Source organism: Rasamsonia byssochlamydoides (assembly GCF_041956645.1).
Source record: "Rasamsonia byssochlamydoides strain NRRL 3658 unplaced genomic scaffold VTN77scaffold_17, whole genome shotgun sequence".
Taxonomy (NCBI): Eukaryota; Fungi; Ascomycota; class Eurotiomycetes; order Eurotiales; family Trichocomaceae; genus Rasamsonia; species Rasamsonia byssochlamydoides.
In genome coordinates, this window is record NW_027192400.1 from 220,199 (window position 1) to 245,530 (window position 25,332).

A 25,332-nucleotide genomic window follows, 5' to 3' on the forward strand; every position below is an offset into this window, starting at 1 on the left:
TTTGCTCATCACTACTATAGATACCAGATGTGCAGAATTTACCCCCTTATATCTTCTATTGGTTTATCCTGCTCAGATTCTCAACATTCACATACTAATCTGAATCTGGTCGTCACTGGATTGCAGCACTCCCCGTCACTCTCTGTATTTGCCGCTGCAATTCACGCAGGCAGTTAGGAATCAACGTATTCTACCTATCGGCTCACGCCGCATGATTCACCCTCTTTGCTCACCGAGCCATTTGATTCACGCTTGTTTCCTAAGCGACCTGTTTGATTCATGCTCTACCGTTGATCCTGGTGGAAGGGTTATAAATATCCTCCTCTTGCCCACCCCAGCTGCACTTTTTTTGCTTCTTCTTTCTCACACCCCCAAGTTCTGAGTATACTATATTGCTTCTCCCTCAGGAAAGAAAGTTAGCAATATACTCACTCCTATATTTACATATTATAAACTTCATCTTCTTTCTTTCTTTTGCAAAGGACTTTGCCTATCCTGGTTCAAGTCCTCGCATTGCGCCTTTCAGCTTCAAATGATACATCATGCATCAAGACACGTCCATCACCGCTCAAGCTTCATCCTTCCCCCTGTCTTGTCTATCAACTGTTCCTGGCCTGATCATCATCAAACAACTTATCGTGCCATCCATTACCCTTGTTTATCCCTGAAGGACACGCATCAGTGTCTTCACCTGCCTCTTCCCTTCCAGTCGACCTTCGCAGACGGACATGACGGAGTCGAACGCGAAGAGCAGTAGCTGGAGAACGTCAGATGCGGTCTCCCGTCACGGATTGAATTCGAAAGGTCCTCCGATTTCCACAATCTCGTGACTCGAGCTGGTGCCGATCGATCAGGTCTCTGGAAGCAACATCAGAGACCGGAATGCAAGCTTGTTCCCTTGGATTAAAGGTGGAATTCAGAAGTCCATCAACGACAAGCATGTTGACTGACGAACCTGCCATACAATTTCTGCCGCTTTCGTCAGAGAATGTGAGCGATCCCAATCCCCATCACTCCGTGTCCTCTTATTTCTGCAGGCTAACCTTCCAAGACAGGCTTCCTTGCAATTGGAAAGTACCTCAACGCCCATGGTGCTCTTGCCATATGCTACGTTCCGCCTTATAGAAATCAACTTCTCAAGGCTTCACAATTACCCAGCCCAGTCTGGTTATCCGACCTCGCAGATAGGTCTGTTTCTTAGATCTGTTTCTCGGAGAAAAGTCAATGGAGTCCCATACTGAAAAATGATTTCCATCTCCCTGTCCATTGGCAGAGAAATTCACGAGACCGAAGGTATGTAACACACTTCATATGTAAGATGGCGTCTGCTAATTCGACCTGGTTAAGCAGAAACAATTTTCGACATCCCCCACGAAGGACTGGGAACTCTGAAACAGGTCCAGCAGTGCTTCCCCGCGGGCAGTTTTACGAATCGCCATTCCGGACTCCCTTATCGATAGAACGGTCGAGACACAAATCCAGAGATATCTGCACGTTGATGGCATGAATGCGTATTCCGAGCCATGCATGAATCTGCGTCGATCCATGATAGGGTTTGACCACCGGGTCATGGCACCTGAGAATCCAGATGTGATCACACAGGACAGATTTGACATGGACTTTTATCAGCTTTCTCCAACAACTTTTGGAGGCTGACCGAAACCGAAACCGAAAGCACAACTTGGATTCTTCATGGAGTGAACCGGACCAGCCTTCAAAGATTTCATCGGGGCAGTATCACACAGTCCGAATCACCTGAGCAGAATCGTTCGGCGCAGTTTCGTGAAGTTCCCGACGTACCGCGTCGACACAAGATCCCGGAGAAAGCAAGAATCTGCATTCTTGTCCTGGATCGCTAAACGCGCACGACTATTTCACCTCCATTGACTGTCATCTTCATTGAATAGCGATGACTGTGATGAGTGTCAGCGCTTACTACACATCAAGACACGCTTAGAGATGCATCAGCACAATGGTGCTGCCTTTCTTGACGCGATTATCTCACAATATGAGTTTTGTGACGAAGGATTCACGCATATTAAGCCATACTTTCACTGCTCCCTCACAGACGACAATTACTACGTCTATACCCTCACTGAGGAGGATTCAGCTGAGACGTTGATACCTGATTAATAACCCTCGTTGTTCTATCAATCAACAGGACGCGAAGGCTATTGGCACCGGATCTCAATTCAGAAACTTCGAGGCAATATCGACATTCGGGACAGCTTCTCATCCTCACAAAGCTCGAGTATTGATGGTTTGTTTCTAAGCGACTAATGACCTTCTCAAACCCACCATGGCCGGTTTCACCATACCTTGACCTCAGAGAACAGTGGCTCAACCACGGTTGAGAATCCTCCATCCTCCATCAACCTTGGGGAGTGGCGACTGATGACAGAGCCCGTCGAGATGCGAATATTATCGTCGCCACACCAACTCCAGCCACAAACCCTCCTTTGACCTTGGAGAATGGTGCCGAACAAAATTCATGACTGCCACCAAACCTGGATGATTAGTTCGATGGGAGCAATGCTAGTCAGCTGGCTCAACGGATCAATGCTGAAGCCGGATCCGGTTTGAACCCAGCATACAGAACTCGAGTCGGCCATGCTGGAATCTCTCTGCGGAGCACAAGAATTTACTCCGGAGCAGTTACAGCAGTACATTTTTGCCAGCCAGGTCAGGTCTGACCTTCGCAATGTTCGTCCTAGACATCCTGGCGACTACAAGCAGCATCCTCCCAGGATCTTTGACCAGCACTTCCGTGACCGACGCAACAATATTCTGAACTTGGGAAAACACTTTTATTTTACACGATACGTCCTTCCGCTTCCTCATCTCTGCGGACAATAGAAAACTGAAATAAGGCGCTGAGGCGGATGTCTCACGCCCAAAACGGGGGACACGGACCCAGTCTGTACCCGACACTGCGTTACCTACAGCAGCATCACCAGGGTTGACACCCGCTGGAAAGGCTTCTGCCAACTTCCTTTCACAAAACGACACGCCCATTGCATTCTGCGTCACCCTTGAACACTATCCTTCGAAGAGCAGATCGATATATCGGCTTTCTTTTGCGCTCTCGTCATACCTTTCCAAGCACCGCCGTCTCAAGTTGCAGCGGGTGATCGTCTTGGAACGACACGCATTGTGTGAGCATTGAATGTCGAAGCATATGTCAACCAAAGCATACAACGGCTTTTCCAGGGCCGCTGGGCGTTACAATACTACATTTGATCAGCGAATGCAACGCTGGTGTCGCATGCAGCGAAAGTGTGAATGGGAAATGATGAAACGCGAATTCCAGCATTTCAACGGTGTCCGATGGCCAGAAGGAACAAATTCCCAGAAACAATGTCCCCTGGCTCAGCTGTTGATCCTCTCGAGGATACTTGGTTCGACGCTCTCAGAAGCAGGGACTGGACCTACTCTACACGCACTCGTCCGAACGAGTAATTTCTCGATCTTCTTGGCAACAGCCATGATTTTTCCGCGACAGCAGGCTACAAATTGACATTCGCGGACACGTCCTTTTAAGGAGTGCGTTGTCGCCGCCGGCCAGGACGGACATTCCGCCTATTATGCAGCTTGTGCGAACTGCATCTGGGCCGGTCGAGGTACCGAATGTCAGTTTCGTAAGTATTTTTCTTTTTCTTTTGTCCCTTGTTCTGGCGTTGTTGCTAACAGTCTTCCTAGGAACCGGCCGATCCGTCTTCCAGCTCTTGAAGATGTGCAACTCCTTGCGCTTAGATATGCATCAGCACATGGTGCGTCCGCGAAAAAAAAAAAGCGAGGAGAAAGCTGCAAGATGGAGTTGCAGATGTGAAAGATTGCACACTCGGCATCATACAGATTTGCCCTGACGTTTCGACTTTCACGAGGGCAACGGTTGTTGAAGTTGTACTCTCAGCTGCTGCGTCATTTCATCCTTCCTCCACCTTTTTGCCGCAGCTCTTGGAGATGTTATCATCTCTCTGTCTCTCTTCGTTATAGAGCAGATGAGCACTGTTATATCCACCACTACTGCTTTCCCGGGGTTCTCATGTGTATACATCCTCCATACATCCCAAATGTCCCGGGAACTGGGCAACTGAGCCCAGATTCGTCATGATTGTGATCTTTTCTCTCGACTGGGGGAAACTGAACCGCAGATGCTCGCGACGGGCACTTCCACAGCAACTTCGCCAGGATGGGGGTTCCTTGTGCGCCCAATGACCACATGGTGGGTCGTCACCGGTTCCGGCAACGTAACTTCATGAGTGTGCTGCTCGGTAAGCTGTGCAATGTGACGCTCAATTTTCGACTGAATCGCTTCCATACGAGCCATCTCCTTCGGGATCTGCTCGTGGTTCTGCGAAACGAGTTCATCGCCTGCTTCAGCTTCCATCCGGGGGGGTCGACCGATGTACCACACCGAGAAGTGCCCTTGTTCTTCCGCTTCCTCGTCTTGCAGGACCTGCCTCTCGGCGTCATCGATATCCCGCTGCGAAAATCCCGGGCGGAAAATTTGGAGGTTGCCGGCTTCATATTCGCGTTTGACTAGTTGGAGCTCCCATCGCCGTCTGTGGATACGCCATTCCTTCATCCGCTGGGACAACTCGTCCGACTGAGTTTGGAACAATTCACGACGTCGTCGTATGAGAGAAAGGGCCTCTTGCGCTCGTGCTAAAGGATCCATGAACTGGGAATCAAAGCGGATTGCATCCTTTGCTATCAAGCGACCTGCTGAGTCGGTGTAGTCATAATGCGGTGCCTTCCATGCTGGCCGCATGAATACTGGTTCGTTCGCAATTTGCACTTCCATTCGTGGCTGACATGCCGTTTCAATGCCGAGTCAATTGACATCTTTGCGCTTCTTCATTACTTTCATCTTTCCTCGACTTGTTTCCAGACGAACTGGTTAGGTTGACATAGCCATCAAGCTTGATTTGGCTGTTGTATACTCGCCTTTCCTCAAAGGAATCCCGGCTGTTAAAATCTGCACAAGGTGCTGCCACAATGCCACGGGGTTCAGGACAGTGTGCTTGACGGTGTCCTCGATGCGAGCACACGCAACAATCACCAGGCTCGCTGAATTTGAATTTGTGCCCGATAGCAGCGAGCATGCGCGACATCGGAGCTTGAGACAGGGTCCTTCTCACCCTCGTGTCTCTGTGGTCATGTTCAATCATCTCAGCATCAAGCGTTCTCATTCGGCTGCGTCAGCGTCTGGAAAACAAAAGCCTGAACAAATTGGCAATGATTGCTAGGGGAATTCTTATCGCACTTCACCTTCCATGTCGGGGCCAACTTCAACTTCGAGCTCCTGCTATACCGTTTGGGATGCAAAATTCGTCCTCTTCTTTCGTCAATCATTCAAGTCAATCACGCATCTTGCTGAGCTCATAGTTGAGTCTCTCACGCTCATGGTAGCTGGTGTTCAGGCATTGCCTCGGTGTTCCCCACAGTTTGGTAGCATGTCTCGTACCTGATCTGAGGATTTCACACAAGCTCGCTCCAAAACTGTGCGGTGCTGTCGTTTTTCAATCCCTACTGATTTGCTGCGTTGCTCGCTGTGCATCCACAGAAGCCTCGGATTTTCTATCGATCAATTGGAAAATTCGTGAATTGGCAAACAGAACAGCATCAATATCTGATCTTTCTTACTCTTCTTCCTTTTCTTTGAGCTCGTTCTTGATCGCGACTCAACTTTGAAGGACCTGAATACAAAATTTGACAAGCGTCATTCTTAATGGATTACCTACAGAAAATCCAGGCGAAGCTGCAGGATCAGAAAAGCGAATTGTTCTTGACAGAGAAAAGACATCGATCTCCAAATGCAGAGAGGTCTCAAACCCCGATGCGCCGTGCATGGAAGTTGATCCGAAAAAAAAAAACAGGCCAGAAGCGTTGCACGAAGAAGTTTCCAAAGGGGGTTTTGCACCCATACAACGATGCAGGAGCACGGCCACCCATTATACAAACGGCCAGACGACCCCTGAACTGCATTCGCATTCTGAGAACATCGTCAAGGAGGATAGCGGAGACGCGTTTGCAAAAATGGCTTTCACAACAAAGGAATCTGTGATTGAGGCTGTTCGTCACTTTAGGGATGGGTCGGGCGAGAGGAAGTGCGTCAGAAATGCGAACAATTCTGGTCCTATATGAGAGCATCGTTATTACAATCTGCAGGTAAGCAATCATCATTTCCGCGGGCAGGAATAATCATCTCTTGGATTGCAGCTGATCCGTTCATAGCAGTCAACAGCACAGCAGTCAACAATGCGGGCGATGGAACTCTATTACGAGTTCCTGTCACAGCAGCCAGTCCTCAAGGCTCATAAACGACATCTACTGCCATGATTTGGCCAAAATCATGGAGATTGAAATGCCTCGTCCTGCAGGAATCCTGCGAATGCTGTTCTTCCCTACCACTTCCGACCTTGCTGAACGACGCTTGAAATCATCGCTATTAAGGCTCCCCGACTCTTACCATTCGCAATAACAACTCAAATGGAGACAACTATGGCATTCTGTTCCGCTCAATCATGGCGTCGCTTCCTTGTATCCAGTCGGCGTCTTTCAGGATCTTGATCCATCATCTGTTGATCCGACTTAGGACTCAGTCCATGGAGTCCGCAGGTAGAACCGAACTAAGCTTGTCGCATCAGATCTACTCAAGAAGCTGACTGGAGGATTCAGTCTCATCAAAGGCATCTTTGGAAGAGGAAAGACCCTGGTTCAAGCAGCAATGACGCTATATGGTGCCTAGACTGGTCTTCACATCCTCATGGTTTCTTCTACGAGTGCTGTACTGAACGCTTTTCGAGTCTGAGGGATCTTCATACTGCAGAACGCGATTACAACTGCCTACTAGCAGAGGAGCTAGGGTGCACTTACATGTTCAACAGTCAACTATGTGGTGTCCCTGCATGTCAAAGCTCAGAGATATGTCGCAGAGAACTATCAAAGAGCAGAGAGAGCATCACACGTATGTTAAAAAGTGCATACGAAGACCACGAAAAGGCATTGAAAGCATACAACGAGCATGTTTAATTTGCCTCGTCAGTGATCCGAAACGGATTGAACCCTCAGTTCACTTCATCTTGATGTCTGGAAGTTGTCGAAAGAGGATCAAACACAGCGGTCAAATCAGCCTATGTCGGCTGGCAGATCTGGTTCTGATAGATCTTGAGATATTTGAAATTTCAATACCAGCCACCCGAACAAGCACAGCTGGTGCAGCTAATCACCGTCGGCAAAGCTATCAGATAAGCATCCTAGTGCCTTCGAATGTGCTGATTCTGGTCGCATACAAGGCCCAGGGCCACTTATATAAGGGGCGCCTCGCCAAGCTGCAGCAGAGACACCAAAGCTAGGATGTCCACAACACCCTAGTGGAGACAGTAGACGGTTTCCAAGGGGGCAAGCGAGATGTATACATCTTTGACACGAGCATTTCTAATGAGCTCGGTTCATGCGAGAACCCAACCGATTGAACGTCTCCCTCTCTCGAGATCGCTACGGTGGCTACATCATCAGGAACATCACAGCCTGAAGACCTACTCGCCCTTTAGATGGGCAGAGGCCCTACAGGAGACTAAGCGACATCCAAGATTATGAAAAAGAGTCACATTATTCGTGAGATATGGTGCCATCGCCTTACAACATTAAGCGTTCGGCAATGTGAATTGGAGCGCCGATGACCATAATGGGCCTCGCGAATCCTGTTCTTCATTGTTGCTCGCTCTCTGCGCTGGAAAAAGCAAATCTGCAACAATGATTTTGCCCTATCCGTGCCTCGTGAAAAACGAATGCGATCCTGCAACTGACCATGGATTTGTGAAGATAGGATCCTTAATATGGAAATATACGCCAGACTCCTTACAGGATCATCCTTTTGCCTGCGTAAGCTGGTGGTGGTCAACGACCTCTTCAGTCCTGGGCGCAGGTCACGCGGGTCGTTTCCTCAGAATCTTCAATTATTGAACGCCAGCCTTTCGACAGTTTTTGTACGTTCTCATTTCTTGTTTGGCCCTATTCATGCTGCGTATGCGTGCTTCCTTGCTAACATGTTCGTTTGCAGACCAACTCGAAATCTCTCGAGTCTTAAAATCTATAATCACCGATGTTCGACTGTTTAATCCTGTCTGGCCCAAAGGACTAAACAGGGGGTTTAATGAGAATCACGTCGAGAAACTGAAAGAGCGATTTTCACCAGGAATACGCCGTTATGCTCAAGAGACGAGACTCAAAGCCTCAGTCGATCTCCCGACTTGGAACAAGTTAGTCGAATGGTTTGCTGCAAGAATCAATAAATTGCTTGAATACAATCTGGGCCCCCTGACAAATGTTGCTGGAGAAACAACGAATGAGAAGCGGTGTGCAGAGGCCAGAAATGTCTGTACATTGGCACCATGGAAACCGGCAAAGGAAACTGTGAAAGGAACCCATGAGAGGAACCCATGAGAGGAACTCGTGAGGACAATACTTGAAATCATCTTTCGAGTCTGAAAGTCGAACGCGAAGTGGCGTTCAGAGGTCGGAAATGTCTCAGACATACTGTACATGGGCAGGTCATGGAAACCGTGAGAGGAACCAGTATCTCCCAAGTCTTGAAATCGAATGTGAAGCGGCGTGCAGAGGTCGGAAACGTCCGTACATGGACAGCAAAAGACCATGGAATGGCAACTGTGAAAAGAACCCGGAAGAACCAGATGAATCTCCCTGCTTGATTAATCTATTTTCAAGAAGCGTACATATGATGGGACAGCGTCTTCTTTCAGGGGCGCAGAGCCGTATCATCTAGAACATTTTCGCGATCACGATTTTTCACACATGAGCTCCAATGATTTCGACATCCTCCTTACGGACGCTTCTCGCATGCTGAAAACAGAGATCTCACAAATATTTGGCGTCGATTACCTGTCGAAAGCAAGTGCTGCGGACGCCAACTTCCGTCACCAGTGCCATTCCCGGCGAGGCCCAGGCGTTCTGCCTGCGGTGCTCCAAGCAACTCGCCGAGGACCCTGACCTGGTCTGCTCCAGGCCCCATGAATTTGCCAAGTGCACCCGGTGCGCCAAGCTCAAGAAAGACTGCGACCCGGTACCTGGTAAATTCCGCGCTGAGCTGTCTCGCGTACAGCGTCTTCTCAGAGAGGCCAACCTCTCTGGTGCAGGTGTGCAGTCTGCAAAGGCTGCACACAAGCCGTCGCCCGTCAGCTACAGCTGTGACATGTGTCAGAGACCGACAGAAGAGAATAACGTTGCGGGCGTCTCAACAGGTTATGGATAATTTCCAGCTGCAGAGAGAGGGTCGGCAATGGTGAAGTGCCGGGGGGCAGTTCGACTCAATAAATTCGATTCGGTCTTTGTCACTCGATGGTCTCACAGTTATCAGATGGCATCAACAGTGGTTGTCTGTGGCCGACACTCTTTTCACGGGCATGATACTTGGATTACATGTGCTGTTCCAATGCCAAAGCCACAGAGTTCGATAGGTTGTGGGTTGGCTGTCGTTGGTTCTCCCGCCATAAGTGGCGACAAGCAATTGCCCCTGCATCTATCTAGTCATGCATATTTTGTTTCCTTGGATACGTTAAGTATCCCTTCGTTTGGAGGAAGCAGCACACAAGCCTGAGAAAAAGACCAACAGTTCTGGTTCTGCATCTTGGCCCTCCCTATGACATGAAAACGCATCGCACGCGGAGGTGAATATAGGATAGTCCGAGGGCGATAGTCTTCTTGCCTATGAAGGTTCACCAGAATGACTTTACCCTGACAAATCAGTCTCTCGAATTCCAGAGATATGTACAGCATTTCTACATATCTTTCACATCTTCTTGGCGACAGGACGGTAATTTGCAGCGGCTCTGAACAAAAAATTCCTCAAACACAACAAGGCACATACAATGATGTCCATTTCGCACCGACGTGGTGCTACCAGATGAGGAGCCCTTCTAGAGGGCCTCCGTGTTGTCTGCCTCCAGAAGAATCATACTCGCGGCGACGATGCACGATGTTGGATGGTGTGCCTGCATAATGGTGCTGCCCTGCGGCCATTGGGTGTGCAGACACGAGTTGGGAAATTGAGCTCTCCCTACAACTGACACGCCACGCGAACGTTCGGAACACTCCAGAAGAATTGACAACGGTATCTGCCTCAGTTATCGATTAACCGCCTCATAGCTGCAATGCTGGAGTGGGACGAAGCAAGTGACCAATGGCAATGAGGTGCCTGGACAGTCCTCATCATCTCCATAAACATGGCATCCCATCAGTGCAGTGTGGTGGAAGGGAAATGGCGAGAACGTGGATGTGGTCAACTCATGCAGCCTCAAAAAAAAAAGAGCGCTGCGTGGAACTACACCTGTTGAAAATTCCTACTACTATGTGGTGGTCTTGTGATTGTCCTGTCGAAGAAAGCCCTACTGGGTTAACTACACTTATTCAAACCTACAATTCCTACGTGGTGGTCTGGTCGTTAGTGGTCGTCCTAGGCGCACTGAGTCCGTCCCTGGTGTTGTGACAGTGAGACTTTGAATTATTATAGCCGTATAACTATTTCTGTACGCCGTTCTATCTACTTATATCACTGTATTTTCAGTTTATGTCCTGTACGATTATGTGTATAATATCTGGAGGCATATTTGTACATGTACTTGATGGGGACAATGAAAGTGACTGTATTTTGTATTTGCTTCGCAACGTACTCTGTCCATTAGGGGGGATCTGACATGAACAAGGAAAAAAACAAAAGCTTCGAAGATAAGAACATCCGTTCCCTCATTATTATTACTCAATTAATGTATAGGAGCTAAGACAAAAAAAAAACAAAAAACAAGAAAAGAAAAAAAAGAAGGGGGAAAAAGAACAAAAGAATGCTTTGGTATTGGAACACAATAGCGTTGCAACGGGGCCAACCGCGATTCGAACGCGGGACCTGCTGTATACAGGAAGGACAGAAATCAAACCCAAAACAGCAATCATGCCAGCTAGACCATTGGCCCTTTGGCCGAGCGGCCGCCGAATAAAAGAAGAAAAGCCGGACCGGTCAGATCTGCTCGATTGCTTCCAAGATGGGTGGAAAAATTGTTGGCGGTTGTTGATAATTTTAGCCTTAATAATAATAATATTTTTTTCTTGGAACTCAAGGTGTGTATGTATGTATATACTTGCTAACTTGCTAACTAATTGTTATGCATGTGTGCTGTTTAGGGTTCTATTTATCTATTGTGCCAAGTGGAATTGTGAGACCAAGTAGTCAAGACAAAGCAGGCTGTTTGAATTTTTATAACATTTCTGAAATCGGAAGGCTGAGACACGCATCAACTCTGTGAATAACAACAACCACCAAAAAAAAAGCACTGTTTTGCAGGCAATACTCAGTTCGATAATTGAAGTATGTATTTACATACCGTACACTATATATATTTTATGCAATTCTTGTTGCTACCCTGCCCAGCATTGCCTAGGCATATGGATGGTGATATATTGCAGCACCATCATAGATAGACACCTATGGAGTTAATTCTTTTTGTTCCCGGAACAAAATTAACGAATCTGTATCAACCCTCTGTATCGCCAACATCAAACTTGGTCAGCCAGGCATCAATCACCGCTGGTCGCCGACTGCTGTGGCCGTCTGTGCCGTGCACCACCATCGCCGATAGCATCGGTACCTTCCGGCGCCGATTGTTCAGAATCACCGTCAGGAATGGTGTCCGGGACTTTTCCGCCATCCAGTGGACCGTACTGGGAATCGAGAAGAGAAAGCTCCCATCTCCCGTCACCGCGACGACGGTCTTGGATGGCTCCGCCAGCTTGACGCCGATAGCGGCTCCGCCGTGCCACCCCAGAGTGGTCTCCCCGGACGTGTAATAGCAATCGGAGGCGTTGCATCGCAAGGTATCGGCGACAGCGCGGTAGTTGGAGACGGCTTCGCTCAGGATGATGCTGTTGTCGTCGAGGTGTGCGCACAATCGGGACAGCAAAAAATGCGGCATGATGATGTCGTCTGCAGTCGGCTCAGTCTCCTTGGTGATGCTATCGATGTACGCGCGATGCAACTCGCTCAGATTGTTGACCCTGTGCTGGATGTTCTTGAATCGGGATATCACGTCATCTCCAGCAGTAATCGAGGTATTGATTTGTTCCAGCGCTGTCCGGACATTAGCTTGACAAGACAGTTCAGCAGGAAGGTGGAAGAGCGATATCTGTACCTTTAATGGATCACAGTCGATCTGGAAGATTCGCGCCTCTGCTGATGGACGGAAAACCGCTTTTATCACAGTCCAGTACCAAGATCACATCCGCCTCGTGGAGGGCGGAGTCGGCAGGCACCTGACTCCAGTTGGTTACCTAGGTAAAACTTGTCATCATGGGGGAAGTTGAGATAGGTAGGCAACACCTCCCAGAAAGAATCAGTGGTTCAGAATAAGAAGAGACAGAATCTGCATCCCTACAAAGACGGCAACTCCCAGTGCCTCCGCAAGACGGATCAGTTCTGCAACAGCCTCTTTGTCCCGTCTCAGGTACGTCGTGACAACGACAGGAAGCTGTGCATTCAGAAGAGCCTCTCGAATGGTTTTAACGCTCTGGGGCGATAACCCTGCCGGAGAAATTTGTTTCCAATGATTTTTGTTGTTCTCATACGGATTGATGCGTTCTTCGAAGACCTCACGCGCGCCCATCAAGTATGCCGGACCCTGAGGCACGCTCTGGGCCAACTGGCTGGCTTGAAGAACAATCTGCTTCACATTCTTACCAGTTCTCATCTCGGAGTTGAAGACGGTGTACTCTTTCATGATGGAGCGCTGGTCGATCGTGTCTTGGAGGTAGTGGATGAATTCCTTCAAAGAGTCAATTCGCCTATCATATTGAGGGTCCTTTGACGATTTGCAGATGATCTGCTCAGATTCCGGCTACCAATTATTATTTCATTTTCTTCTGTAATTGGCGTCATCCCTATACGCTGTGAGACATCGACCAGATAGAATTGGTGTACAGTCAATGGTTGTATATTAGTAGTAGGTACCTGAAATGGTGAGCACCGGTATCCGAGCTCGAGCAACATTGTGGATTGCACCGGCCATATTGAGCGTTCCAGTATCAACGTGCACCAGAAGAGCCTGCATTCTCCCTGTAGCTTGAAAAACCCCCTGCGCGATGTTCACGCGACTAATTCGTTTGGAGCGGTGACGATACGGAGTTGATCTTTCCCCCGGCTTTCCATTTGGCAAATGCTTCCAGGAACGCTGGGTGGTCACTCCCCAGATTGACGATCAGGTATGTGACTCCAGCGTCGACCAGGGCTTCAAGCAGTGCCATTGCTGCGGTGTAGTCTGCCATATTTCCAACTCCAAGACTGCACTTTGGAAGCAGCGAGAGTTTGATTCCAGTGTATGATTCCGTCAATTGAGTGGCTAGGAGCTGATTTCGATCTCGTATCGTCGCTTGTACTGCAGCGAAGCTGAATGAAATGAACCTCATCGACCCTGTACAGCCTAAGCCAATAAAAAAAAGCTTTGTCTAGAGAGATGTTGAAGATATACGTCAGTTTGACTGTTCCATGACCTGCTTAGAATAATACAAGCTCGATGCCAGTAATTGAAAAGGACGGAGATAAAAAAAAAGATATTAGTTGATTGCTGACACGATCTGAATAATAATGACGGCGCTTCAAGGTCATAGAAGGAAGCCCCGCAAACTATGAAGATTATCATGTGCCTTACCTACTATACCTTATCGTCCAGGGAAGCTTCTTCGACCAAAGTCAATCATTTCATTATACTATAAAAACCCTAACTTCCGTTTTGCACACTGTCACGTGGCTGTAAAAAGCAACATATATACATAAGCATACACCATACCAAATTTATGAAATGTGCCTAGCCCCTACCTAATTAGCAAGAGATATATAAATTGACAAGGGATTACATCCATCAGTTATATATTAGGCTATTAGTAAGGGATATGCATCAATAAGGGAGACAAATACTACTAAAGGGATTTGGCGAGAACTATAGCAAGGAATATAAGTAGGAAGGCCACATGGAAAGTATATGATATAAAGACTACCCAATTGATACTAAAAATATGGCAAAGAGAATATTGCAAGGAATATGAGTAGGGAGCCCACCTAGAAAGTAGATAATAAAAATCATACCTACTAGAGGTATGTACATACACCCCAGGGGCAAAGGTCCATGACATAGACCAAGTATTTTCCCAGTCAAGCGAAGAGAGACCTGTAAGGTTTGTTAGGTATAGTGTTTTTATCCAGGCCTCCTCAGGTACAATAAACGAAAAAAAAAACAAGTTAACTAATTGGTAAGACTCAAGAGTTACAAACAACTTGAGAATCTCAGCCCAAAAAGTCTGACTATGTATATTCCTCCATAACTAGCGGACTTGGTCCCAAAACAGCATTGTTTCGCTACTATCTATCTACATAATTACCTGTTGCAAACTCGGCCAAAAAGGGAGCGCCATAACACTTGCCTTGCTCCTTGGCTAATCAATCTGCCACCATGCGTCTGGGACCTCTGACATTCATTACCTTCGTTTTAATTTAAAGAGTAAAGCAAAGAACTAAGAGACGGAAGGAATAAGAGACTGTTCGTGCCATTTCTAGCACATGTCCAAAGAAAAGGGGGAAAGATCGCACAATTGCTCTCTTAGTTCCAAATCTAACCCAATTTTTCGCTTCATAGAAGGATATTCAATACTAACTTCGGAAATCTGGAGACGAGGCATATATCATCATACTCTTCAAAGTGGTCGATCTATGGACTTGATTGCATCAAGATTCAAGCTACATCTTTTTGCCACGCTGACCTAGCATATGCCTAACGGACTGTAGTTGTAGTTCTAGTTGTGCTGAGGTTTTTATATCGCCACTGCCTTCACCTCCCTCGCTGACTGATTTTTTTTTTAGAAAGGTGCGAGGCTGTGTAGTTTAACTGGTGCATTCTGTGATCATCAAGGCCTTGGAATCTACTGATCTATGGAATCCTCTAGAGCACTATAAGTAAACTTGCTGCTATCCTGATGGCTCTATACACTGAAAACCGATGCAGATCGGTCACGCGCCCGAGTTCGTAAACTCTAAGAATGCCTTGGAATAATTCCATTGTCCTCTCACGTGGTGATTTCTCCATTCAGTAATGTATGACTTCATTTGTTTTCTCCGACCTCGCAAAAAGCAAGCTATGACCTGCACGATGACAGTTAGCCAAGAGAAAAACGTCGAGAGGATCTCCCCCCCAGGTTTCTCCAGGATTCCCCAGCTGTCAGATGATGCAATGGGGCTGTCGTCATGGCTTGCTACCGTGCGGACTTGGCGCAGACGCAGTCGCGGTGCACAGCGTTATCATTGCAGCGGATTAGATCAGCGGGGCTCTCGTATCGTCTATCTTGATTGGCCGCAGCAGAGGTCAGCAGGATTTATGGCGTATGTCCGTACCTTGGTAGAGATTGAAGCAGATTGCTTCAAAGTAGGTTTGGCCAAGAGAGAAAGAGAGAAATCGAGTATTGGAGACTGCCCTTCATCATTCTGCGATAGATAATACTCCGTACCTTGTAGTGTGTTATTGGACGGCGGAAGGGGTCTGAACGAGCAAATGCCGGTTTCCAAGATGCGAGGGGCTGGCGGCGCAACCAGTGAAACAGACTAAGCCATTCAGTCGAAGCCATGCAGGAGATCATCATAATAGCTACCGTAGTGCACTCTTGGATTCACCAAGCAGAGATAACTGCTCGAGATGCGTGTTGTCTGATTAAGGATCAATGGCTGTCGAGTTGGTTTGGTGGCTGGCCGAAGTGGAGTCTGGGGCAGAGCAGCCAAGACGAAGCAGGTAGGAAGTACGCTCGGGTACTTCAATCCCCACCAAAATCAGCTGCAAGTCAAGGTACCGTCACGTACCGGTCCATCAATGGGTCACCGGCCACCGACAAGAAGCTTCCCGTCGCTGATGGAATGCATCACGATGCTGCTTTGCGCCTCTGCTAGCCGCGCTCTGCGTGCAATAAAGAATCAGTCCCCTCTTCCTGTCGTGATGATCGTTTAGTATTTCTTTTCTTCTGCAGAATGTCCTCCAGGCTCGGTCGCTACGCCCTCTTTGTCCCGCGGTGAGCGGTGATAACGGTGCTTCCCTTGTTTCCTTAACGATACTTCCCTGATTACAATAGACTATATTATCGAAGCGTTAAAGGATGATTTGGAAGCCTGCTGCTCTTTGGTGACGGTTCTACCTTGACTTCGAGAGGCGTTGTCATCAATTCCTGTCTCAAGATATCACTGGAGGTGAATTAACTACACCTGTGTTATCCACTTCACTTGCTGACCGGATTATCCCTGTACGAAGCAGTATAGGATTTATGATATACTAGATTACACGAATATTCCAGTCTTATCGTCACGATGGCCTCCGATAGTGCAGTCGATTCTCCTTCGAAACCGCAGGGCAGTGCCCCGCAAGACAACAGTCCCCGCCACCCTCAGCGCTCAACAGTATTTCCATGGAGGAGATTCCTGGGAGCGTCAACGGGGAGCGAGTCCGAATCCGATAAGGATCTGAAATGGGGTAACCGCTCCAAATGGACGCTGGGGATCCTGAGTGACAAGGAGACTGACGAGGTTCCCGGTAAGTGCAGCTCTCGCGTCGGGCTGGCGTGCTCTTTAGATATCCCCTATCACAGCGTGTTGACGTTCGATACTTTTAGGAACCGTGCTTCTCCTTGCTTCCAACAGAAATGAACCTCTGGGGTTGAGACACCAGCCAGCCCGTACGTCCGCCTCGTCCTTGCCATCGCCGTATCCACCATCGCGATCGTCCTCTCGGTCGGTGGTTCCCCAGAAGAAGAGAACACCAGACGGCCGGTTTGTGCTGGAACCTCAGCCGGACGACTCCCTGAATGACCCCCTTAACTGGCCCACGTGGCGCCGGGATGCCTCCCTGTTGTCGCTGGGCTTCTACTGTATGATGGGTGGGGGTATGACCCCAGTCCTGGCCGCAGGGTTCGACGAGGTTGCACAGGACTACTCCGTGACCACCCAACAGGTCGCGTACACCACCGGTCTATACATGTTGGGCTTGGGCCTGGGCTCTGTGATCATGGCCCCGACCGCCATCCTATGGGGGAAACGCCCGATATATCTACTCGGGGCCACACTATTCATTCTGTCAGCAGTCTGGTGTGCCCTCTCCCCCAACTATGCCAGTTTGGTGGTGGCCCGAATCTTCCAAGGTATCGCGGTGAGTCCGGTGGAGTGTCTGCCATCCGCAACCATCGCAGAGATTTTCTTCCTGCATGAACGTGCGTACCGGGTTGGGATCTATACCCTCCTGCTTCTTGGCGGGAAGAACCTGGTGCCATTGGTGAGTGCCGCCATCATTGAGAGTCATGGATGGCGCTGGGTCTTCTGGTAGGATTCCCACCCCCGATCGTGGAAATCTGACTCACATCGAATAGGGTGGTTGCCATGATTGTTGGGGGCTGTCTGCTTCTGCTGTTCTTTTTTGTCCCCGAGACGTTCTGGGATCGGACGCCTCGTCCGCGTGCTCGATCAAAGCGGCCCCATATGTATCGAAGTGTATCAGACCTGGTCCACCACGGCTTTCGGGGACGGCATCCCGAACCTCGACCGGCCGGGGAGAAAGCTGGTCAGGTCCAAAGCCCGTCCGCCACGAAGAGGAAGAAGCACGCTCATGTTGGATTTGCGGATGCCGAAGTCGACGAGAAAAAGGGCGAGATGGCGGTTGGGCAGTCTGATGAGAAGCCGATTGGCGAGCATCCTCCGGGAGATGTACCCGGTGTCACCTTCGCTGATGCGGACACACCTTCATCTCCTGCCCTGCCCAGTCCACCTGCAGTAGCCCACCATGAACATGAGCACCACAACGCTGCCACTCCTGACGCGGTCAGTCTGGCCCCCGATCTCGAAGCTGCACGGCCGGTCTCATTGTCTCCGCTTCGAAGAGACTCGGAGGATCATGCTTTGACCATGAACCCCTCAGCCCTGTACACGCACAGGCTTCGTGAACGGCCTCCTGTCCCCTACATCCAGACGCTCCGACCCTGGAATGGTCGGCTGGCACGCGACAAGTGGTATAGGGTGGCCGTGCGGCCGTTCATCCTTTTTGCGTACCCGTCCGTCCTGTGGTCCGCGCTGGTGTACTCCTTGTCCATCGGCTGGCTGATCGTGCTGTCGGAATCCGTGGCACACATCTACCAAGGACGCAACACGTACAACTTCTCCCCGCTGGCAACGGGCCTGGTGTACATCTCGCCGTTTGTCGGAGGCATCCTGGGCACGGCCGTGGCGGGGAAGGTGTCTGACATCGTGGTGCGATTTATGACGCGGCGCAACGGCGGCATCTACGAGCCGGAGTTTCGCCTGGTGATGGCGATCCCGGTGGCCTTGTCGACGGCAGCGGGCCTGATGGGTTTCGGCTGGAGTGCGCAGGAACGGGATGCGTGGATCGTGCCCACGATTTTCTTCGGCTTGATCTCGTTTGGGTGTTCGCTGGGCAGCACCACATCGATTACCTTTTGCGTCGACAGCTACCGGCAGTATGCGGGAGAGGCGTTGGTGACGTTGAATTTCAGCAAGAGTATGCTTCTGTCTCCTGAATTTTTTTTATTGGTATCCACTAACCTGAACTCTAGATATCTTCCATGGGTTGGTCTTTTCCCTTTTCTTCGTCAATTGGCTTGAAGCCGATGGCTCCCGGAAGGTCTTCCTCGCGGTGGGCGGGATTCAGCTGGCGTGCCTGCTGACCGCGATCCCCATGTACATTTTCGGCAAACGCGCGCGCATGTGGACGGTGCGGAAGAAGCTGATGGAGAAGTTTTGATTGCATCATTTTTGCGCATTTTGGCTTCTGCATATCCCTGCATTTATGACATTTTTTTTGGCATGTTTTTGGCATTATGTCCATGATTTCATGATTGCCTTGTCTTTGATGTCTCCGACGAGAGATGATTTTCTTGCACGTGTTTGGGATGATTACGTCTATATACATGCAAGATGACATTTATGTTTACGAATACATCCACAAAAGTGTACGCTATTATTAGTATTCATTCTCCATTGCATCTGGGTGAGTTGATCTAAACTCTTGTGACGATGATCTACATAGCTCCTAGGCGATTGGAGGTATGACATCATAGCCTCCTTCCTATCTTAGGTAGGTACCTACCTAAACCGGCCAGTCTATGCATCAACGGAGAACGAGAGGGAACGGGATAGAAAGGCAAGCACCTGAGAATCGCCTTGACCCCCTTGAGACACACGCAAATGGTAAGACAGGCCGAATTAATGTTCATTAGACTTCGTGTCTTCAGTTATTATTATCAATTCGACTATTCCTCATCTGGGTTAACCTCAACCAGGTTTGTGCTTAGTTCCTTTCCCCGATCACGGTCCGAGCCTGTTGAGATACTTCCTAGGCGTTGGGGAGGTGCTCATTGTTGTCGCTGTTCCTTGTTGCAGTCTTCCATCCATGGTGGATGGGAGCACGTGAACTGGAAAGTCACGTGTTCACAGACTACCTGATGCCAATACCGTACATTCAATTCATCTCCGTCATTCCTTCCCCTTCAGATGAAGATGAAAAGCGAACTGAAATGACTTTCATAGTTGTTATCCTTCATTGGAGTCATTGGAGTCTGAAGACTGGCCAGATAGTGTCCAGACATGGTGGTTTTGGTTTTCGTTCCTCTTCTTCGGCCTAAGGCATTATCATCAGTCCCCTCCATAGACTAAGGTGGCATAGCGCAGAAATTCTGCCACCGCTAAACCTAATCCGGAGCAATGGTTCCACCAAAAGCTGAGTCAGCTGACGAAAGCAGTAGGCGGTGAACGGCTGAGCATCCATCATCCTTGGATCTGCTTAGTCATTTGCCTCTGTTTCATCGAGCGCTTGTCCCAGTCCGGTGGATTCCGAACCTCGCAAGCTTGCAGCCACAACTCACCACTCACCCACAGGGCAGGCAGGAATGAATGATGATTGATGACAGGGTGAAGACCTGAGTCGGCCCGGTCATCGCGCGTGTCAGTCAAGATCTAATCAGCGATTGGGGATCGTCCCTGGTGCGCCTGCTTCTCCACTTTGGCCAAGTTCCAAGGTTACTGTCAGGTTCAGCCAACTTCCACGCTCCCAGAGTCAAAAGAACCATTAATACCACTACCCGCCTGGGTAGTCGTTGCTAGTATGCTACCGTCCTACTGGTGGAATGTCTCGTGGCTGTCTGGCCTCGAACCAGAGCCCCGCTCGTCTACCGTTCCACGGTTGGTCTTTTTTTTTTCTTGTTTGCTTGATCATTTTGGAAAAATCACAATTGATTAATTTATTTTTCGGGTCTCCTTAGACATTAGCTGGGGCTGTCAAGTGAAACTACTAAGCTTGCTGTTAAATTGTTAATTGCTGCAACGTATGATGCTAGTGCCTTCAATCCCGCAATCTTGCCCTCGGGGCCCGTTCTAGCCCCTCCCCAGCGGCTTTTCTTGCACTGTCAGCCTCTGAACCGGCTTTAAGCTCCTAACCCAGCCAACGAGACTGCGGCTTGGTGCACCCGCTGCTAATTATTCTAATTGTTATCTTGTCTCTCCAAGCTTGCTTTTCATAGAACTTTCTCTGCCACTCGCTTCACTCCTTCCCATTTGTCTACCGTTGAAACCTGCGCTGGTCGGCCCCACCCCGCTACCATCGTCCAACTGACATCTCGAACCTTGGTCCTGGCTCTCACTGCTTCCTCTCTTTCCTCTCTTCTCGGGGGATTTTTTCATGTCACATATCTCTGAGGGAATTGACTCTCGTTTCTCTCTCTTTTCCCCCTCTCCCTCCTTCTCTCCCCATCCCCCCTTCCAATTGATTGCCCGTCTGTGATCCGGTTCCCTCTTTTCGTCATTCATCGGTCTATTTCGGAGGGAGAACGACAGTCGTATCGTAGGCCTCCGATCTGGTCGAGCAAACCCCCCTATTCGACGGGTGGAGAGAATGCCCTGGGTTTCGTCGCCCTGGCGACTCCTTATTTCCCTGACCAAGCATGGAATCCGCCTCTCAGAAACGCCTTGCCGCTCGTCGCGATGACCGCCGCTTTCGCGAGCTCTACCGTTACTTCCAACCCGCCAACCCGGCAGCCCTCCTGTATCCTCAGTATGTACCACCTGGCGAGGAGGACCCGGCGCGATCGGTGTCAGATCCCACAATTGCTGTCGAGGGTGCTAGCGCCGCCTTGGCCTCGGTGCCGTCTGTGCCCACGGGCCCTGTGAGCCCCAACACCACCTTAACGTCCTTCGCACAGCTGGCCGCCCTGCGACTAAACGCTCAACGTGCCATCATCAGGTAGGTGTTTTACCTCCGCCGATACAGACCAATGGACATGTTCCGGGTGCTTTGATACTGATTTCCCTCTGGTGTTCTGGACCGCGACACAGAATATTTCTTGGCTGAGGCCACTCGGACGCTGAATTTGCGCCATGCCGATCAGCACACCCCGGGAGAAGACGCTCTCTGGATCGGATGCACCAACGATACCCGGTTTGGGCCCAAACTCAACCAGGTGAGAATGCGTCAGGTTATCGTCTCTCTCATCTGCGTCTGTTTTCTTGCAACTCCTAATGCAAGCTAATTCTCGTCTGAATCGATAGACTACCGTCGCGCTTCCTCCATCCGACAAGGATAATTATCAATTCCATATCGTCGAAGATTTGAGCGCCGATGAGGCCTACAAGAAACTTCCCTTCGTGGCGGGCCCCCCGTACTTCCGATTCTACGCAGGCACTCCCTTGACCACAGAGAACAAGATCAACATCGGCGCGTTTTTTGTCTTGGATCCTGAGCCTCGATCCGGACTCACCGATGTGGAGAAAGACGCCCTGGGTACCTTGGCCGCCTTGGCGATGGATTTTCTCCGTGTCAGCCGCCAGGCGTCCGAAGGACGGCGTGCCGCCCGACTCTCTCGCGGCCTGAGCTGCTTCGTCGAAGGCAGTTCGAGTTTTGTCGACGGTCTGCATTCCTCGCGCCATCCCGATTCCATTCGGGCGTCTACCTCGCCCCCTGCCACCCTCACCCGGTCCCGGGGTTCGCGGGGTTCACGGGGTTCTCGCGGCAGCAGCGTCGATGTTCGCCCCAGTCGATCACCGGTGCTGTCACAGAGTGGTGATCCCGGCATGTCGTCGTCGGAGGAGAGGATGGAAACAGGGACATCGTCCGATGTCACCACACCACTGCCCGACTGGCTCACCGCCGGGAACAAGGGCGATTCAAGTCGGCCAGGAGACGAGATGCACAGCAATGTCTGGGCCTTCCGACGGGCGGCAAATCTCATCCGCGAGAGTCTCGAATTGACCGGTGACAGCGGAGTGATTTTTCTGGAGAGCAGCAACAGCCCGCTGGACGGTGACAAAGGCCGATCTGATTACTTTGATGACGCCCCAACCACGGCACCCGTCCTGGCCATATCGACGAACGATGAACCATTTGCACCCGAACCGGGTTCAACATCGACTTGTCCGGCTGCCAATTTTGACCGGCGGTTCCTGCAGCAGGTCTTCCGGCGCTATCCCAAAGGGAAGATCTGGTCGTTTCACAGTGACCGGAGTCTTTTCACCTCGTCCGACGATGACGACAAGCCCGGTCCCGACTCCCCCGTCTCGGTCGTGAAGTCGACGGACGTCCGTGGATCTGGGAAGAAGTGGCGCGCCACAGAAACGGCCCAGCTGGGCAAATATTTTCCAAATGCCAGTCAGGTGCTTTTTGTCCCTCTCTGGAATCCCGCCAGCTCGCAATGGTTTGCCGGTTGTTTCTGCTGGAACTGTAACGAGACGCAGGTGTTCAGCTCCTCCGTGGAGCTTGCTTCCGTCATGGGGTTCGGGTACTCGATTATGGCCGAATACAGTCGCGTCGAGTCCATTATCGCCGATAGACAGAAGGGTGATTTTATCGGGAGCATCTCGTACGCCGCTGCTTGGCTTCCCCGGAAGGAATCAAAGCTAACTTTATCTTCTACAGACACGAGCTCCGCAGTCCTCTGCACGGAATTCTGGCGGCAAGTGAATTCATGGACGGTACACATCTCAATGAATTTCAGAAGTCCTTGCTGGAGACGATCAACGCGTGCGGCCGCACCCTGCTCGACACCATGAACCAGGTCCTTGATTTCAGCAAGATTGTCTCGCTCGAGAAAAGCTGGCGCCAGGTCAAACGGTCTCGTGATCATCGGCGTGAAGCTGACAGCATGAAGGGAGTGGACGGCATGGCAGCTCTTCTCGATACCTATGTCTGTGAAGATATCGCCCTGCTAGCGGAAGAGGTAGTGGAAGGGGTCTGTCTTGGCCATGCTTACGGCCGTTCCACGTCCTCCGGGTCATCTCCAGCCTCGGTTCTATCGCAACCAACAACCAGTCCCCTATCGACATCCGACCGGCAAAATGTCACCCGCCCTGACGTGGAAGTCATTGTGGATATCGAAGAAGGGAACTGGGTCTATAGGACCCAACCCGGTGCGATACGTCGGATTATTATGAATATTTTCGGCAATTCAATGAAGTACACTGAGCGTGGCCGTGTGTCGCTTCGTCTGGAAACAGTTCAGGCCGATGAAGCACAGATGAGTCGAAAAGAGTCGGGCGACCTTATCTTGTTGACAGTGTCGGATACGGGCAAGGGCATCTCGGAAGACTTTCTTCGAGCGCGTCTGTATACGCCTTTTGCGCAGGAAGACACCTTGGCAGTTGGCACCGGTCTTGGACTCGCCATCGTTCGCAGTATTGTCAAATCGATGGGAGGCCACATCAGCATTAGAAGTCACGCGGGAGAAGGGACAGTAGTGAAGGTGTCTCTGCCTCTAGTCCGACCGTCCCCGGACGAAGTGGCACCCGCCGCCTCGCGGTCACACCAGCAATTGCAGTCCGAGGATATACGCGTCTTGCGGCTCAAGTATGCCGACAAGGCGGTCGCGATCCTGGGATATGATCCGAAGGCTTCCAACCACTCCGAATCGTCGCGCGTTATCGCTCGTTATATTACTGACTGGTTCGGTCTCAAGCTCGAGTCGTGGCCAACCCGGGCTTTTGTCGACATCTTAGTGGCCCAAGACTATGATCTGACTGAGGAGGCGAGGGCTCAGTTTTCCACTCGCTCATCAGCCCTGATTGTGTTGTGCAGCAATACCATTGATTATGACTCGTACCGGCGAGCCTGGACGCCGCTGGCAAAATCCATCGATTTTCTACGTCGGCCGTGTGGCCCTCACAAGTTGGCGCGGAGCATTCTGCGATGCGTGAAACAATTGTCCCAGCATTCGCCTTTGGTAGATCGCACCCGTCCTTTAGAGGCCGCAGATCTGGCGGGCAGTTCTGATCCGGCCAAGGAGGGTCCTCAGAGGCTGCTTGACCAGCGACACCGCAGTGAGCCACCCACGGCAACAGTAGTACATCCAGAGTCGCCACGGGTTCCAAACGGGCCATCTCAGGCTGCTGCTGATGAAGGTGGTCGGCGCGCTGCCACCCCGGTATCAGAGTACAAGATTTCTCCCGTTCCGTCGCCCCGCGAGCAACGTCGTCATTCGTCTACGTCACGGCCCATCAATGTGCTGGTGGTGGATGATAACCAGATCAACCTGCGGTTGCTCCTGACGTACTTGAAGCGACGAAACATTGGAGTTCTGGACTCGGCGGAGAATGGCAAGGTGGCGGTCGAAGCTGTTGAGAGAAGGCCAGAGGGCTATGACATTATCTTCATGGGTAAGTTGGCCAGTTTTTCGGAAAACGAAACTTAGCCATTGCTGACCAATCTGCTAGATATTTCGATGCCTGTCATGAACGGCTTCGAGGCAACTCGCGCCATTCGCGCGCTGGAAAACGAGCGTGATGAGAAGAAGCCAGCGACGATCATTGCCCTGACCGGTCTGAGCAGCGCCCGCGACGAGACGGAGGCGCTGACGGCGGGAGTGGACCTGTTCCTGACGAAACCCGTTTCCTTGAAGGAAGTGTCTCGCTTGCTGGACGAGTGGGAATCGAAACAGCAACTCTAAGTCGCGTGAATGTCTAATGATTTTCTTGATGATGAATGTGTTGTGACGACAAAAAAAAACACGCTCTCAGCGAGGATATCAGAAGCGCACGTGACTGATCTTGATAGTTTGATACCCCGGCGTTTTGTTTGGGAGGGATGAACTTGTAGGCGTTTTGGTTGAAGTTGTAATCTTTTTTAATCGTTCTAGTCTCGGATGTATAGAGCAATGTATGGAAAGGAGGAATAAAATAGAGCGTATTACGGTCGATTAGCGTCAGCCCTACGTGCATGGGTTTGTAGTTTAATTGATTGCCTGGTCCGATTC

General features: G+C 50.2%; 8 protein-coding genes and 1 non-coding gene across 9 annotated transcripts; 6 read left to right on the forward strand and 3 right to left on the reverse strand.

Annotated features, from left to right (window-relative positions):
• Positions 1-939: 939 nt before the first annotated feature.
• VTN77DRAFT_2220 (uncharacterized protein) lies at positions 940-1,392 on the forward strand (the record flags this gene model as incomplete). The annotated part of the gene is made up of 4 exons (XM_069418037.1): positions 940-990; positions 1,056-1,188; positions 1,274-1,293; positions 1,351-1,392. The coding sequence occupies 4 exons, from the start codon at positions 940-942 to the stop codon at positions 1,390-1,392; spliced, it is 246 nt and encodes an 81-aa protein (XP_069279405.1).
• A 1,965-nt stretch (positions 1,393-3,357) lies between these two features.
• Positions 3,358-3,729, forward strand: VTN77DRAFT_2221 (uncharacterized protein; the record flags this gene model as incomplete). Its single annotated transcript, XM_069418038.1, has 3 exons — positions 3,358-3,455; positions 3,542-3,638; positions 3,700-3,729. 3 exons carry the CDS (start codon positions 3,358-3,360, stop codon positions 3,727-3,729), a joined length of 225 nt encoding a protein of 74 aa, XP_069279406.1.
• Positions 3,730-4,108: 379 nt separating this feature from the next.
• On the reverse strand, positions 4,109-4,807 carry VTN77DRAFT_2222 (uncharacterized protein; the record flags this gene model as incomplete). The annotated part of the gene is made up of 1 exon (XM_069418039.1): positions 4,109-4,807. The coding sequence occupies one exon, from the start codon at positions 4,805-4,807 to the stop codon at positions 4,109-4,111; it is 699 nt and encodes a 232-aa protein (XP_069279407.1).
• Positions 4,808-6,124: 1,317 nt separating this feature from the next.
• VTN77DRAFT_2223 (uncharacterized protein) lies at positions 6,125-6,487 on the forward strand (the record flags this gene model as incomplete). Its single annotated transcript, XM_069418040.1, has 2 exons — positions 6,125-6,174; positions 6,244-6,487. The coding sequence occupies 2 exons, from the start codon at positions 6,125-6,127 to the stop codon at positions 6,485-6,487; spliced, it is 294 nt and encodes a 97-aa protein (XP_069279408.1).
• Positions 6,488-8,820: 2,333 nt separating this feature from the next.
• On the forward strand, positions 8,821-9,277 carry VTN77DRAFT_2224 (uncharacterized protein; the record flags this gene model as incomplete). Its single annotated transcript, XM_069418041.1, has 2 exons — positions 8,821-8,948; positions 9,031-9,277. The coding sequence occupies 2 exons, from the start codon at positions 8,821-8,823 to the stop codon at positions 9,275-9,277; spliced, it is 375 nt and encodes a 124-aa protein (XP_069279409.1).
• A 1,619-nt stretch (positions 9,278-10,896) lies between these two features.
• On the reverse strand, positions 10,897-10,991 carry VTN77DRAFT_t43. The gene has a single exon. It is a non-coding gene; the product is annotated as a tRNA-Pro (tRNA).
• A 558-nt stretch (positions 10,992-11,549) lies between these two features.
• On the reverse strand, positions 11,550-13,332 carry VTN77DRAFT_2225 (uncharacterized protein; the record flags this gene model as incomplete). The annotated part of the gene is made up of 5 exons (XM_069418042.1): positions 11,550-12,142; positions 12,273-12,324; positions 12,447-12,905; positions 13,035-13,142; positions 13,189-13,332. The coding sequence occupies 5 exons, from the start codon at positions 13,330-13,332 to the stop codon at positions 11,550-11,552; spliced, it is 1,356 nt and encodes a 451-aa protein (XP_069279410.1).
• A 3,073-nt stretch (positions 13,333-16,405) lies between these two features.
• On the forward strand, positions 16,406-18,842 carry VTN77DRAFT_2226 (uncharacterized protein; the record flags this gene model as incomplete). Its single annotated transcript, XM_069418043.1, has 4 exons — positions 16,406-16,628; positions 16,708-17,410; positions 17,458-18,599; positions 18,655-18,842. The coding sequence occupies 4 exons, from the start codon at positions 16,406-16,408 to the stop codon at positions 18,840-18,842; spliced, it is 2,256 nt and encodes a 751-aa protein (XP_069279411.1).
• Positions 18,843-21,892: 3,050 nt separating this feature from the next.
• On the forward strand, positions 21,893-25,026 carry VTN77DRAFT_2227 (uncharacterized protein; the record flags this gene model as incomplete). The annotated part of the gene is made up of 3 exons (XM_069418044.1): positions 21,893-22,947; positions 23,004-24,736; positions 24,794-25,026. The coding sequence occupies 3 exons, from the start codon at positions 21,893-21,895 to the stop codon at positions 25,024-25,026; spliced, it is 3,021 nt and encodes a 1,006-aa protein (XP_069279412.1).
• Positions 25,027-25,332: the final 306 nt, after the last annotated feature.